The sequence below is a fragment of the Blennius ocellaris genome, assembly GCF_963422515.1.
Source record: "Blennius ocellaris genome assembly, chromosome: 2".
NCBI lineage: Eukaryota > Metazoa > Chordata > Actinopteri > Blenniiformes > Blenniidae > Blennius > Blennius ocellaris.
In genome coordinates this window covers 10,326,834-10,342,835 of record NC_137651.1, presented here as the reverse complement: position 1 = coordinate 10,342,835, position 16,002 = coordinate 10,326,834, and the positions used below count along the sequence as shown (strand labels likewise).

The following is a 16,002-nucleotide window of genomic DNA, read 5'->3' as shown; positions in this document are numbered from 1 at the left end:
TCTGATTCTGATTTGAACTTTCAAGTTATGGATAACAAATCTCAAATATAAGGAAGTTTCCTTTTTTGAGGTGAATGTGTCCAACAATGTAAAACCCTTTCAGATTGCCAAAGAAGAAAAATCCTCAACTGCAGTTCCCCTAAAGAAACATTCTATAAAGACCGTTTGTGACCCAGCAATGCAAATACTACAAACAAGGGTGGGACGACATACCAGGAGTCTGGTAAACCTGAAATATCAAGGTGTTAATTATTAACCACTTATTTTCCACTTCCTGCAATATTTTTCAAGTGTTTCAAGTTTCACAAAATGCACACCTGTGTGGACAATGCAGGGCTTAAATGGCTCAAATGGTGTGTGTTGTGTTTTGTTGTTATGAGTTTGCTGATAACTGGAGCTGCTGTGTGTGTGCGTGTGCGTACGTGTGCCAGGAGGAGAAGGGGGTTGTTTGTTGTGGAAGCGTAAGGAAGAGAGGAGGGACAAATGAATTCAAAAGGGTGTCGAAGCAATATATCTCAGTAGGGGAGCTAATTTCCCAGGCTCACACACCTACCCAGATTACTCCATTCAGTCACCTTCAGATGTTTGACAGAGGAGATTGAGAGTCGACTACTTTGCAGGTAAGGAAGAGTGAAGCAGTGAGAGTTTTGATGTTTTTCTACTGGTTTTGTTTTTACATGTTTCAAAGAACATTGAGGCATTGTGAAGTTTTGTCAGTCCCGTGTTTCCCTCATTAACAAAGTTGTACAAAACTGCACTGTGGGAGGACAGAAGAAAGAATGACTTGCCATGTGAGCGACTGACACAAGGCTTAGTGAATCCAACCACCTCAAAAGGTTTGATTTTGAACTTTGATCCATCTCTGTACAAATAGTAAAGTTTAATAAACCCTGCTTATCAACATGTCTGATAAGGAGACATGGTGCTGCAAAAGGAAGAAGTCAACATCAAACTGACCATCGCAATCCATGCAAATGTCAGAGGCTTGTCAGAGGTTTCCATTTAGTTTGAAACTAAGCCTTTGGTTGTATTTATAAAATCATAAAATGCATTAAATTGACCCGAGGTGCTATTTCAGGAGTTTGTACAAAATGTGTGCAGGTCAATCAATTTCTTGTCAATGTCAAATTTATATATTATATATAAATATCTTGATTTAATCTAAACGATACATGTACCTGAAATGACTTTAAATGGATCGTGTTCAGGATGTCTGACATTGATCAGTTTGGAAACATTTATAGTGACAACACCACCACAATGAGTCTGTCAATATGTAACCTGTGTAAACTATATTGTGTTCGGGAAGTAACCAGTCTCTTTAGTTGCGCTTCAGATTTACACAGGTTTCATTTCGTAGGTCACTCGAAGTCGGTTGTCAAAGCTAAAATCAAAGTGAATTGGATGCTCAAAAATATAATGCTGCCTTCGTGCTTAGTTTCTGTTCTATAAGAGCTTATGGTACAGTATATGAACAAAAACAAGCAGTTTTGTTTTTCTACATATGTCCAACTGACAAACAGGTAAACCATTAATCTGATTTCTGTTTTATAGGAATATATGGAAATGTCCCAGATTATTAATGGCGGTATTGAATGCTCCATTGTTTTTGGACCTCCATGGATTGACAAAATGGTTTATAAACAAAGTGAGCTTCATTTCATTCAATTGAAGGAAAGATTGTGTACTATATGTCGCACACGGGTGAGTCCCATGAATGTTTTAACAGCTTTATGTCAGCCCGTACGATAGCGAGATTACCAGCAGTTATTGTGTGGACAAACATAATCAGCCTTAACAGGAATCATCAGACAGCTTTATGTGCACTTTTCTACTTCATCAACCAACCTGCAGTCAGAGATAAAAGGATTTCTCCTTTGTCCATTTTCTATATTGGTGGTGGCTGACAAGACAGACTAGGTTTTCTATAGATGAGAAAAAGTTGAATATGAGATTTTATTTTCAAGGTTCAAGTCGTTTAAAACTATGATGTGCTCTCTATATTAAAATATCGTTCTTTTCAGCCTAATCAGGCATTTTTCACACTTGTTCAATCAAGCCTGGTTTCTTTTCCGTTTGTGATCAAATCCTTAATGTCAAAATTAGCTGAAGTGTGAGATGCATTGGCCTTGTGGCCAGCAAGACGGCAAGGTCAGAAAAGGTGTCCTTAAAAAGCAATTCAACACCATTAAACAGCAGTCATTTGCTGTATGAGTCCATAATGGGCCAGTGCTGTCTCTCAGTGATCAACACTGTTTCCTCACCTCAAGAAGACCCCTCCCATGACTACAAAGAGATTCCTGTGAGGGTAATTGGTGACTCTAAAGTGGACGATTGTTTGTCTTTCTGCCGAAGTCGTATGACTGACTGTCCACGTGTCTGAGGGAGACGCTTCCCTTCGCTTCATGTCAGCATAACTTCAGTGAACTGGATGTAGAAGGATGGATCTTGTTGTTAATTTTTGTTCAGGCTGCATTTCTGACTACTTCATCTTAAAAACATTCAGAGGCAGTGACGGGTCCAGCCACAACAACCTTGTATTTGCAATGTATTTATTTTGTGTGTAATAGAGATGAATTAAGGTTAGTTTTAGTGCAATACAAGAAGTGTTGACAGTTGCAGACTATATAAAATGTATAGAATAGACTTAAAAGATATTTAATAACACAAACATCAAATAGGAACAGGAGTGTGGAAGCTTATCCTTCCACACTATATCTGATCACGCCATTATCAGCATTTAGAGTTAGGCACGGAGTTCCGCTCTCACTTGACATGTGGTGTGTCGTGAGTCACTGCCTGTCAGATAATTCCTGCCAGATACCAACAAAGTTCCTGTTAGACTGTCAAAACAACACAGGTATCACACACACACACACACACACACACCCAAGCCTCAGGGTGTATTACTTTGGACACGCTGCTGGCTTTTTATCCTGCGTACCGATCTGCGTTTGTTTTTAGCTTAATGTTTTTAAATGTGCAAATGCAACATGGATTAAAAGGCAAAAAGTTACACAATGACACAATAAAGGGGGTTGTAGGAGTAAAACACACAAAAGGTGAGAAATGTACTTCTTGTCCAGGGAGTTTAAGAAGTTTACCGCCACTAAAAAATGTTTTTTTTTTTATAAGGCATCCTCCCTCCCACTGCAGTTTGTGGGAGGAGGAAGAGTAAACACTCAGGCAGGCACACAGGTAGGGAACGACCGACCGAGGAGGAGGATTCGAGGTTCAGGTTACAGGGAGAGCTTTAGTTTTTGTTCGGTCAGCAGGGCTTGGTCAATCAAGATCAGCCATCTCTGAATCTGTGCAGCGTCGAAACGACGTAACACACCAGCGCTCTTTATTACAGCCTGAGGGTTTGAACAGGGGCAAGCCAGGCACCCTCCGAGCCAGATTCAGTTACACTACTGGGGAAAGGGGAGGGATTCAGGAAGGCAGACAAACTGAAATATACCTGATTTTGGAGTTTGACACTGGCGCACACGGAGCAGGAGGACAAGAGGAAACGGACGCGGGACAGCAGGTTTTCGGAGTGTCCAACCTCCTGTGAGGGAGGACAGCGTTTACTCTGTGCTCCGTGACAGACGAGGTGCCTATAAGCATTACTGAAAAAGAAAACTACACAATGCGGGTGAGTGCAATTGAAAACTCAAATTAATTTATGTTGATGGTTGAACGTTTCGGGGCTGGTCTGCACTGCATGACCAATTAAAAACAGCTAGAGTTCTACATATTCCACTAAGTGCTCATTCCTATTTCAGACACAACATCACACTGATGCTGCTATGCTTCTGCATGGTTCATAACAGCTTGGTTTCATTACAATGAATGGAAATGTGATGCATGCTGCCTTGTGCATACAGGATCTTATTGAAGGTGTACAACAGTCACTTCCTGTTGACCCCTTTCTCTGAAGCTGCTACTGGATTATGGAGACACTCCTTAACAGAGTTATAGTCGGAGATGTTTATCACAGTTTTTTTTTTTTTAATACACATAATTATATTACCTATTTGATGAGGCCAAAACGCATTCAACAACCGAGGGATCAACTCACACACCAAGAAATACAATATTCGGGATATGCCAGGCAACAATGAAACAAAAATACTAGAATGGTATGACGTGAAAAATACCAACAATGATGGTTAGGTTTCTGTCACATGCAGGTGCACTTAAAAAAATATGAATATAAAGGGTAAGTTAACTGTGTTGTCAGTTATTTCAATATTCATATTGAAAAAAACTTTGAAGAATTAAACTATTTTTAACATACTTTTGTGGATATTATTTCCATCAGCTATGAAAGAACTAAAAATATTTGACCATTGCAAAACTATTTTTTAGTTTCATACCTACACTCATGGAGCACACATTGATATAATGGACTGAACTCTGAACTCATGGCGAGAAAGTCTTTGTGTGGAGAGTAAGCATGATCTCTCCGTAAGCAGATTTGTATTGGTTTCCCCAAAACAGTCTACATTTGCATTTGGAGCGAATTCCTGACTTACAATTGCCCATGTGTGCAAATGTGAGTGTGTGACTTGTGTTTTTTTTGTTTTCTTTTACCTGTTCGAAGTGAACCCTTTCTTCGCCCATTGTCCACGGAGATCTGCTCCAGTGCCCCCGAGACCCTGGATATGATGAAGTAGTACAGAAGATGAATAAATCATCAACTAAATTTATAAAGAAGAATTAAAAGGGATTAAAAAAAAATGGGTCAGACAATAACATTTTTTTTCTGAATCAAGTTTCAATTTTATTTTGGATTAATTATTTGACTTTAAGTTGCAAGAAAGCTTCTAACTGACTTCACAAAACGAGTCTTGTTTCCAGGTTTTTGCTCTAAAATGAGCCGAACAAGTTTGTGATTACCATTTTCAATGGATCAAGTCCCTTTATAGTTTGTAGCTGATATTACAAAGAATATTTTCTCTCTTTATTTTAAGTCCCTGCATCAAAACAGGCATAGCAAATTACCTTAATAAATGCTATAGCTCAAATGAGTATACTCAATGAGTATGCGACCTCTTTAGTTTCATCTCTTGTGCAGACATGTCTCCTTACAGTTAATCCCATTGTGATTAATTGTTACGCGTTTTCCTTCCACATGCATCCACATGTATAGTGTCATAAATTACTCATCGTTTCTGGGTCAGTATCCCAGATAGGTGTGTTATCATAATAAACGTAACACTGTATAAAAGTCAAATGTTTGACCTATATAAATGCAGACTTGGATGTATAAAGTGGATCTAAACATTATAACAAATGTGAAGACCACTAGTCTAGATCTCTGTAGGTGATTGAAGTTATCCAACATGTCAGGCGTAGCTTCTCAAAAACTCTTTTGTTGAGATAGTAGCTGGAGGAACATAATCCAACAAAACAGAGAAGCACAGAGAAGGGATACCTAGTTTGAACAAAAGGTTAACCGTGTCAAGGTTTTTATCTGTTAAGGCTGACCTACTTAGACCTTGCTCATTGGAGCTGGAATCGTTCCCACAAACTCTGGGATAACTGGCTGCAGTCCACCAGTTGGGTCTGTCCAACTGTGAGGTTACTAACAAACGCTACCTGGTTGTTGTTAAAATATTGAGTCATAAATAGTTTTTTTTATGATATTTGTGGTGTCCATGACAACATTTACACCTGTAACAGTGCACTAGTATCACATATCAGTGTATGACAAAGCAGAACATGTATTTTCAGGCTGCGGTCGTCCACTCCAGGCAATATGGCTTTCTTGGGCCGTCTTTCTGGTTCCTCAGGTTCTGCACCCTGCTGATCTCTTGACTTATTCCTCTCAAATGTCACATAGACAGGCCTACAACTCTCCTCTTTTTATTACACCGGCAAACATTACATCTCTTTTTGTTTTGGTGACGACTTTGTAGTTTCTTATAATATTTAGATTGACGGGAAGGGATAGGGAGATATTTTTATTTGCAGGTAATCTTCCCTGCATCTCCATCAGGAAAGAGACTCAGATTGTTAAAATGCTTTTTCCCATCTAACTTCTGAACTCAAGACAGTTGCACACAGTGTCTCTTTTAATTATCTTAATGCTGCTTGCGTGCAATCTCCTGGCCATATTTATCTTTTTTATTGGTTTTATTTGATTATACTGTACTACCTCCCCCACAATTTTATTACATTTATCTTGCTACTTATCATACATGTTTTTATTTTTTGAATGGAGTCTTGTTCTATATGTACATTGGATTTTATTATTTTTCTTTCTTAATGCAGCTTGTTATCAATGCACCATCCTGGCGCCATGTACGATGATAATACAGCTATTCTATTTTGACTCAACGAATGCACCAGCAGACTGGATGAAACATGACATTCACAATCCAAATCTAAAGCAGACGTTTCACCTTTGACTATAAATTTAGAAAACTCTGTGCTTCAATGACAGTAATATGATTAGAACCCTCTTTTTATTGGTCTTTTATCTGATTGTGGTCTTAATGTTAGGGAAGTGAAATTCGGAATTAAAAGTAAGCTGATGGGTCAGTGCTGTGGGACCACAGGCAAGACTCCACACCACCAAATTAAACATGCAGATCACACAATCCACTGTGGGGACAACCAAAGCAAGAGTAGGGAGAACACAGACTTTACCTGATAACACTCCAGATGCAGATTTGAGCTTGTTTAACATCAAGCAGGCTTTTACATTATGAAAGTGTTGGGTTTTCCAACCAATTGTCCAGTTTATTTGGGAGTTCTGCATATGTGAAATCTCAGAATGACTTTACCCCCTGTTACATAAAAATTAAATGGCCATGGTAAACTAATTGCATGAAACCAACAGAGAACATTTATAGTCAGTGAGACATATCCATATGTTACACAGAAAAGTGCTGCGGGTCTAAAGGAACAAAAGTGAAACTGTCATTCGAAAGAGAAATCTGAGAAACCTTTGACGGCAGTACGAGTAAAAAAGGTGCAAGAGCCTTTGACCTATTCAGCCTTGATAGCGGAAGCTGACTGTGTCTTATATAAGATTATCTGACGCAGAGTATCAGTACAACTATCTGATCATCATAACCTATTCATACCAGGACAGTGAGGTCCTTTCCCAAAGGGGAAAAAAATAAAAACCTGCCTGACAGCATTCTTCCCCCGTCTGTCTTTATGGAGACTGTACAATTTGCTGGTATTTTTGCATTTAACTCACAATCTATCTGTGGATTTGATTGACTCGTCTTTATTGTCAAAAAGCACCGTATGGAAATGCCAATGAAAGAATTTAGTCAAAACCTTTGAGCTAAATAAGCAGAAGTTAAATTTAGAAATGCGTGTACTAATTCCTAATTTACTCTTTGCTTGACAGTGGAAATCCCTCACTGAGTTATGAAAGTAATGCACTTTACATTTTATGATCCAACCAGAGTATTGGCCTCCACTTGAGCTGTACTTGTAGTGTGTTTGTAAGTCAGGGGGCTGTTTGGACAAGACAAAAGAAAAGCAGCAGGGAAATGAACGCGCAATTGAAATGGTCACTCTGTAACTTTATCCCATATGTTGAAATCCTGTGATGGGCCAGTCAGCGCCTACTTGATCTATGTCACTATGGCATGAACAGTGTTCACAATGGCAAATAACAGTACATCTGCAGCATTCTACAGTAGACACACCAACAGTAACCTGGAAAAAGTTAACGTGGCACAACAGAAACACTGTTTATCCGTCTTTTTATTCATTCATGTTGCCAAACTGTGTAACAAGAGAGGGAATTAATTGACTGGTTACGTCACAGCAGCAAAACTGAAAATGTCCGCAATCCGTTAACAATAATACTACTTCATAAATAACATCTTATATCAAACGAATATAATTGCATGCACTATCCGGTAATGTGATTAATGGAGCTTGAGGCTTTACCTTCACATTTGAAAGAAAAACGGAATAAGACACCTTCTAAAATCGAGAGTCAATCTGGGAAACTCCCGCATACTTGTATGTTGACTGGTTCTGCTTTGGTAGTTTGGAAAGAATGGGTGTGTAGACCATCTCTTGGCTCCACTGGAATGTTTTGGCAAATCAGAAACTCAACGGTTTTTGTTTTTTTTAAGGCAATCTAATTTGAGAGAACCATATATTTGAACAATATGACTCTTGAACAAAGTATGGGTCACTAAAGGCGATGGAAAACGGCAGTAGGATCAATAAAAATGTTCAGCAAATTACTGCAAATGCCATAACACCCTATTTTATTCGGTCAATGTGGGAAATAATCCACCATTCCACATCACCAGGTTTTCTGTGCAAGACAAGCACACATTTTCCCAGCAGTGACGACATAACAGGTCCATCAAGTATGAACCAAACCACAAAGCCTGACGAAACCAAACAAAAGTAATTTGATCAACCAAGAGCCAGATGCAAAATGAATGCAAACAAGCAGAACTATCCACAGCTTGGTCTGTTCATCTGGAAACAGCACTTGTGAGTGTAAGAAAACATATAAAAATATAACTCTTATTCAAAGTACTTGACGAACCAAAAATATTACTGCAATGTAAAACTCAAAATGATTGTTGCGTTTAAACAAGAGTATTCCAACATCATTTGTTGTGGCAAATTCTCGATGCACGTCTTTCTTTTTCACATAGACAACATAAATAGCAATTCTAGGCATAGGTCCGTGAATAACTTTCTGTTTAGTAATGTTTGCAGGTTGTTTTGATACCTACCAGAACAACTGTGATTGGTTTCCTCCAGACCAGTTGGCTCATGCAGCTCTCTTGCCGCACCTGCAAGACAACAGTCATTAACGTCAACTGCAGTCACGTGACAGAATTCATTTTAGGAAGAAAAAAAATACCTGCCTGGTACATATGAAGTAACCACTAGTGTGTGCTATAATAATAATAATAATAATAATAATAATAATAATAATAATAATAATAATAATATGTTCCAAATGTCGTATCAACTGCTACATTACTGCCTATCAATTAGCGACCTACAGATAATTTCGTATATAAATCGGCCACGTGGTGTTTAACGTCACTGGGAAAAAAGAGATTCCGTGTTTTCTCAGCTGTTTTCCTCGCAGCTCACCTTAGCATTTTTTAAACCTCGACGGCTGCTTTCCATGTAAGAAGTTACAAATATCACTACATCTTGCACATTTCTATGGTAAGTCTAGATAAATACTCTGTAGAATGTGTCTTCTTTATGTGTTCATTTAGTCAAATTGTGATAAAAGATGATTTCCAAGTTAAATATATATATATATATATATATATATATATATACATTTTCTCCTATGCTGAACTATATTGATTATTCCTCTTGAACCTTTTTTTTCAAGATTTTCAAAAATGAATCACAGCAATGGTGGAGTATTGTTTATTTTAATGGGACACAATCAGGCAGTCACAGAATAGTCTATGCAACGATGCATCTGTGACGCTTACAGTGAGCTGATTTGTTTCTCATTTATATTTAGAAAGTTGGAGGTCTTGACTTGGCTTGGAGCAGTGCCCCCCTCTGTACCATCCTGACACATTCGTGGTGTCTGTCACCACAATATCACTTGCATTATGAAAGACTCTCAGGGTCCCTAGGCCCTGCCACCCTACACGCCAATATCATGAACAGTGTGTATCATCAGTCTATCAGTTTCATGGTCGGCCTGATAATACAGTATGGGAACTGCCTGCAGCATATGGACTCCCTGATGCATTCAGGGAAGCACATTGGTGTAACATGACATCTCATAGTAGCACACTATGTTCCATATGAGCATGATTGGTAATTACCTCTGACTCCTCCCCTGGAAATGCAGTGTATTGTGCACCTGTTTTACACATGACTCTCCTTTTGAAAGATGAAGACCTGCACCAAATTACACAATCATACACCTACAGACACTTGCAGACACACACCGTGGACTCTCTATGAAATCCTTACTCTGTCTGATGTGTCTTCGTTTTTCTGTTCCTAGACTGCTGATCAGGTGCCTGGGGATAGCTCTACACCTTTAAATCCAAGTCAGACAGGTGAGCTACCTACTGGTGTTGATTTGGGAGTCTGTCTGACGAATGTTGTTTGACTGTTGAGTTAAAAACTGTGTATGTCAACCACCATAAAACAACAGAAGAAGAAGGAAAACTTTAAAACTTTCCAACTGTATTCATGCACAGTACTGAGGACTTACCCATGTATTTTAGTCTCATTTACTAATTTCCCATCATTAACTTCCACAGTATATGTTTCTTTTTCCTTCCTGTGTTTTATTTCCTACGCTTGTTGATTTTCTCAGTGGTTCCACGGCCAGGCCGACACAGAAGACCCATGACTGCTCCAAAGACTCAGAAGGGGAAGGCGGCGAAGACGAAGAAGATCTTGCTGAGTATCCTGATAGTTGTGGTCGTACTGGCTTTTCTGGTCACGGCAGGCTACTTCAGTAAGTCGCCATTCTTCACAGTAGTTTGTTCCTTCAGGGACACCCATGCTCACCACACCATGTAAAACGGTCCATTCCTCCATATTACCATCAGCATGAACTGCACAGTTGTAAAGTTAATGATGTGATTTACTTCATAACAAATTACAGAATGAAAATGTGTCTATAAACTCTGTTATCTGTCATTTCCCCACCAGTCAAGCAGCTGATTGACAGCAAATATTTCTTCTGCAAGCGCTCGGTGAAGTTCATCCCAATAGACCAGGCATGTGATGGCAAAAATGACTGTGCTGGAGGAGAAGATGAGATCACGTGCGTCTCGAGCGCTACAGTCAACACGACCTATCCAGGTACGAGAAAGCAGCTGCTCCTTTGCCGCGTTGTCACCGCACTCAAAAACGAAATATCTTGATTTTAATGAGTCCTCCCCTGCTGTGTGCCACTCCATCCACCAGTGCGTCTGACATCTGATAAGCATGTCCTGCAAGTGTACAGTCCCGGCTCTGGTTGGCAGAGCGTGTGCAGTGAGGACTGGAGCGACAAACACACACAGACGGCATGTAAACAACTGGGATACACATAGTGAGTTTACACTCAGAGCATTGATCAGGGTGCATGCTCATTTATTCCATTCTCTGACCTGAGGTCTTGTGTAACGTCACTCTTCCTTCTTTCCTGGCAGTGAACCTACTAGTACCAATCTCCCTGTGAACAATTTAGCGACTTCTCTGAAAACTGGACTGTTCGCAGCGGTCAGACCCGGGACTTCAAACACACCCATACATCTGGCCACGTTTAACCGGTGAGGAAGGCAAGATTTCTTTCATCTTATAGGGACCCCACAGGTCTTGGTTGAATTATGTGCATTTCCTTTACAGATGAGGTCATTTGAAAGAACCAGGGAGGAACCTCTTATTATTAACCCTTTTGATTCCTATTCTGTCGCAGCTGGCATGAGCTGACGTGTCATAATCATAACTATTAAACCACTTCTGACATCTGAAACAATTCAGGAACAAGCTTTACATTCACACATATTAGTAGTTACAGTGGCCTCTGAAACATGTACAGTATGACCACCCAGTCACAAACATGAATTACCTACCAACATTTTCAACATGTGATTCTCACAGTACAGTGAAACTTGTAAAGTAATATTGAAGACCTGCCAGATGTTGTGCATTAAAGGTACCTTGGCTAAAAGAGGGCAGAGGCACGACATCATTTCACAATTTTTTGGGACAATTCTACAGCTGTAAAATCAAAATGAATCAAGGTACTCCAGTCCTAAAATAGTTTGATATATTCCTTCCTACCCCTATTAGTTGTATAGAAATATAGCTTGTTTCTTTCTTGGAATTTTCCTTTCTTATAAGTTGTACATGAAACTAAACAGTTTCTATTCCTGAAAAATAAAATCAGGGTCCAGTTTTTGTTCCTTCTTCATACTTGGAAAGTGAAAAAAATCAGGTGTGGACAAAACCAACAAGCAAAGTGAAACTGAAGAGGAGAAAAAAATTGAGCCTTGAGTTGAATGTAGTCTGCCATCTGACTCTTGTTTTTCTGCGCATGTTTGATTCATTGTCCAGCTATTTTTGGGACCTGCGTAATAAACATGTTTGTGTTTTGTTCCCCAATAGCAGAACATGCAGATCCGGAACTGTGGTATCTCTGTCCTGTTCAGGTGAGCCTTTTGACAAACGCCACTGTCGTCACTAAATATCATTCACAGCTTTTAACTAGACGTGTGTGGTTGGCGGCAAGGGAAGACATGGTTGTGTGGAGAGTTTCGCAGTGACAAGTCCGTACAGGCCTTCAGTATGCACCCAACATGCCTCTCAGAAACGGATGACAGAGTAGCTGCCTTCAGCCTTTACAACAACAATTTGTGACGATAAAGCAAGTTGAAATATCAGTTTGTTTTGCTCACTTTAATGTCTGGAGTTAGAGTTGATCTGAGGAGCTAGTGAAGACCCTGGAACAGGTCTGCTTTCATACATTCAATGAACACGGTGAGGTTTGTCAATACCACCCTCTCAAAATGACGAAAGCTGGATCAGACAGATTACGTCAAATGAATGTTTGTCTAAATGAGCTGCCAAATGTTCCACGTTGAAAGTTTAACTCTTGAGATCGCATGCGGCATGTATAATCAAATTTTGGAAGATGAGCTTCATCATTTAAATCCGTCTTCATCCCATGGACATCACATTCGGTTATAAAAGTGTCATTTAAGGTTATCGCCACTTAAGCCTTCCTCCTCGTGATCTGTTATAGAAAGGGGAAATGACTCCTGGTAGAAATGAAAACGGGGAGTTTCTTCACAGATCACACCATGTCTAAAAGGCATCTCTGGAGATTATGCAAGCCTGTATATTTGGGGAAATCACCCATACAAATGCATTCAGAAAACATGCAGACTTCACTCCACACAGAAAAAGGGCTGAGAACGAATCAAACCTGGGTGGGGAAAATCTAAAAAGTAACTGTTGGATTTTTGTTTGTTTGTTGTTGTTTCAGACTGTGGAGATTTGGGCTCTAATCCTCGCGTGGTCGGGGGTACGGACGCAGTCATCGAGGACTGGCCGTGGCAGGTCAGCCTGCAGCAAGGGGGTCAGCACACATGTGGAGGCTCTCTGGTCTCACCGCGATGGGTCGTTTCTGCTGCTCACTGCTTTGTTGGGTCAGCAAAGTTGCTTTACGCATAGTTTTAAATGAATTTGTCCTGTCTGGATCCAACATGTAAACTTTTTTGCATTCTTCTTCTTTCGGGCGCACAGCGGTAAAAAGGAGCTCAGTCGGTGGAGAGTAATGTCAGGTCAGACATACCTGAGCACATTGGGAGGCTCCTATGTGGACAGGATCATACTGAACGGAAATTACGACCCTGCACAAAATGACTACGACATAGCGCTGATGAGACTCAGCAGCCCGATCACAGTCAGAGGTGAGAGTCTCATGAAAACACACAGAAAGACCTCGCCTGATTAGTGACTCATTGGTGTGACCTTTTAGAGCCCCTTTCTGAACTTTTAGTTTGTATACAGTCAGTAAGGAAATGCATTCAATTGAAGTTACTCTGTTGCCACCTGGTGGTGTGTACCTCGAACTGCAAGTCAAATTGGTTTTAGCCAATCCCATACGGGGAAGGGTGAAGTACATCCTTCTCCGGTCACCAGTCCATTACAGACGCACACAGAGAGTCACATAATCACACACATTCATATATAGGGTCATTTTTGACTCATCAGTTCATCTCAAATACATTTATTTGCACTGAGTGAAAACCAGAGTAGTGGCAGAAAATCCATGCACACACACGCACGGAGGAAATGCAAACTCCTCACAGACAGCCTCCATTCCTGGATTCGAGCCGGAGACATTCTAGCGCTTTGTGAGAGAGCCGCTGTACGCAGGTTTAAAATAAACCAGTATGACTTTTTCATCTGAACCTAATTAGCGTGATAATGTAATATCTTCCAGAGGGCAGCAGGCCAGTTTGTTTACCTCCTAACGCCTTTGGCCTCACTGCTGGAGCCATGATGACTGTGACCGGCTGGGGATACCTCGAGGAAAATGGTGAGAAACATTTATGCTTCATAAATAGGAGGAATCTTCCACTCTGAGAAATGACCCTCTCTTTAAAAAGAACGTATTGTGGTTCTGCTTTCAGGAAAAGTCTCTTCCACACTGCAGCAGGCCGGCATCCGTCTGATAGACAGGAGCGTGTGCACCAGGCCTGCAATTTATGGTAGTGCCATAACGCAAAGGATGATCTGCGCTGGCTTCCTGGAGGGAAAAGTGGATGCCTGCCAGGTAATAAACTTCCAGTTCCAGGAGTGCATTCAAGTCTGCCATGTGGTGGTGGATGTAGTGAGGTATTTGTGTGTCGTCTTGGATTCCAGGGGGACAGCGGAGGCCCTTTGGTGTATCTAACAGGTGGCAGGTGGAATCTGGTGGGAGTGGTGAGCTGGGGTGTTGGATGTGCGCGGGAGAGAAGGCCAGGTGTCTACTGTAATGTGGAAGAGCTGCTGAACTGGATCCATACGGTCATCGAGGTACATGTACAGAAAATACTGCGTTTTTGTTTTAATAAGCCTAATACACACACACACACAGCCATGTCCAATTTACAGTTACTAATTAAAGACGGTGCAAGAAATGTATTCAGTGATACTTAAGCATGACTACACTTAAACTAAAATATTTAAAGCCGTTTTATTCTCTATTTTACCTTGCATACCATAAAAATGCAGTCTCTCACAATATGACATTTCAGACCAGCCGTTTCTTTTTCAACCAGAGCACCTTTTTGATATAAAAATTAAGATAACTTAGGATAAGTATTCACTGAAATGCAAGGTTTTCTGATTATTTCTCATTTTTCTTTGCAGAAAAACAGCTGAAACTATCCACTGGAACATCGACCACCAGACTGAGTCACTTCTGGACAGAAACCCAACCAACGCTTTTGTTTCTGTGTGGTTACCTAAAGAGGAAGTTGAAGATGCAACACGAAAACTGTCAAACACAGCCATGCACACACACTTTTGTACAAGCTTTTTTTCAGGTGTCGGATTTTGCCATTTCAGGTTCTTATCTCAGGGGGAAAAAAGTGTATTTGTATGATTGTACGATTAGTCAGATGGCAGATCTGGGGTCTTTACAGCAGAATATGTTTTTAGCTTTTACACCAATAACTGCACAAACTCTTCTGTGAAGAGAAGATTTAGACTTTGCCAATCTGGCAGACATAATGTGTTTGAATACTGTGTGCTGTAAATTAAGGTGTGCATTTTTTTTTTTTGTGAGGATTTATGCAGAAAGCCTCAGGGTAGAAATCAACAAACTGAGGACACCGATTCCAGGTCTGCAAATTAAATTTGTGGTGCTGATTGTTGATCTGATGTGTTGATCTGATGTGTGAGAGCAAACGCACCTTTTTATAGCACTGGTGTGCTCACTTCCTTCTACCATACGATTAATATGAGCACTTTAAGCAGACAATGAGAATTACTTGAATTCACTCTTATGTACAGATGATTTCAGTAAAAAGCCTAAAATGCACTGAATGCAGGCATTTGTCACACCGTTATGTGTGCCGAGTGCCTCCATGCTGAGGTACATGTGTCATTAGCCAGTGTGCCACCAGAGTACTTGCTCCACCGACAGAATATGCACTGTCATAGTCGTAGAAGTTTTAACAGATTATTGCCCCAATTTATAATGCGAGTGACTGTTTTTGTATAAATCAAAGCAATCCAATGTGACATTTGTGTGCACTGAACTCCAAATATTGTCTAATTGTTCAAGTTGTATTGTTTTTTTAAATATAACACTATCAGATCTGAAAACCTTACTAAATTTGGTTTTATTAAAAATTGTCACTTAATGATTGTGAACATCTTGTAGTATATTGTACATTATGGAATATCTGAACATGTCACAGTGGCTGATCATATTTCACTGTAAATATATATTTTGAATGTTATTTACCTATAAATGGTATGTCACTTTAATAAACCTGTTTTTTGGGGGGGAAAACTTGAATGATCTTTTTACTC

General features: G+C 40.0%; 1 protein-coding gene across 1 annotated transcript; it reads left to right on the top strand.

Moving 5' to 3' along the window:
• The first annotated feature begins 3,234 nt into the window (after positions 1-3,234).
• tmprss4a (transmembrane serine protease 4a) lies at positions 3,235-15,971 on the top strand. The gene is made up of 13 exons (XM_080507032.1): positions 3,235-3,637; positions 9,977-10,031; positions 10,295-10,438; positions 10,636-10,788; positions 10,894-11,020; positions 11,121-11,240; positions 12,079-12,122; positions 12,959-13,121; positions 13,219-13,385; positions 13,922-14,017; positions 14,112-14,254; positions 14,344-14,496; positions 14,833-15,971. Exons 1-13 carry the CDS (start codon positions 3,632-3,634, stop codon positions 14,842-14,844), a joined length of 1,383 nt encoding a protein of 460 aa, XP_080363158.1. The 5' UTR covers positions 3,235-3,631; the 3' UTR covers positions 14,845-15,971.
• The last annotated feature ends 31 nt before the right edge of the window (positions 15,972-16,002 follow it).

Bases quoted from the DNA above. Each gene is read 5' to 3' on its own strand.
- tmprss4a (XM_080507032.1), top strand. The intron at 10,032-10,294 runs GTGAGCTACCTA...TGATTTTCTCAG, and splicing joins TTTAAATCCAAGTCAGACAG to TGGTTCCACGGCCAGGCCGA. The intron at 10,439-10,635 runs GTAAGTCGCCAT...TTTCCCCACCAG, and splicing joins GGTCACGGCAGGCTACTTCA to TCAAGCAGCTGATTGACAGC.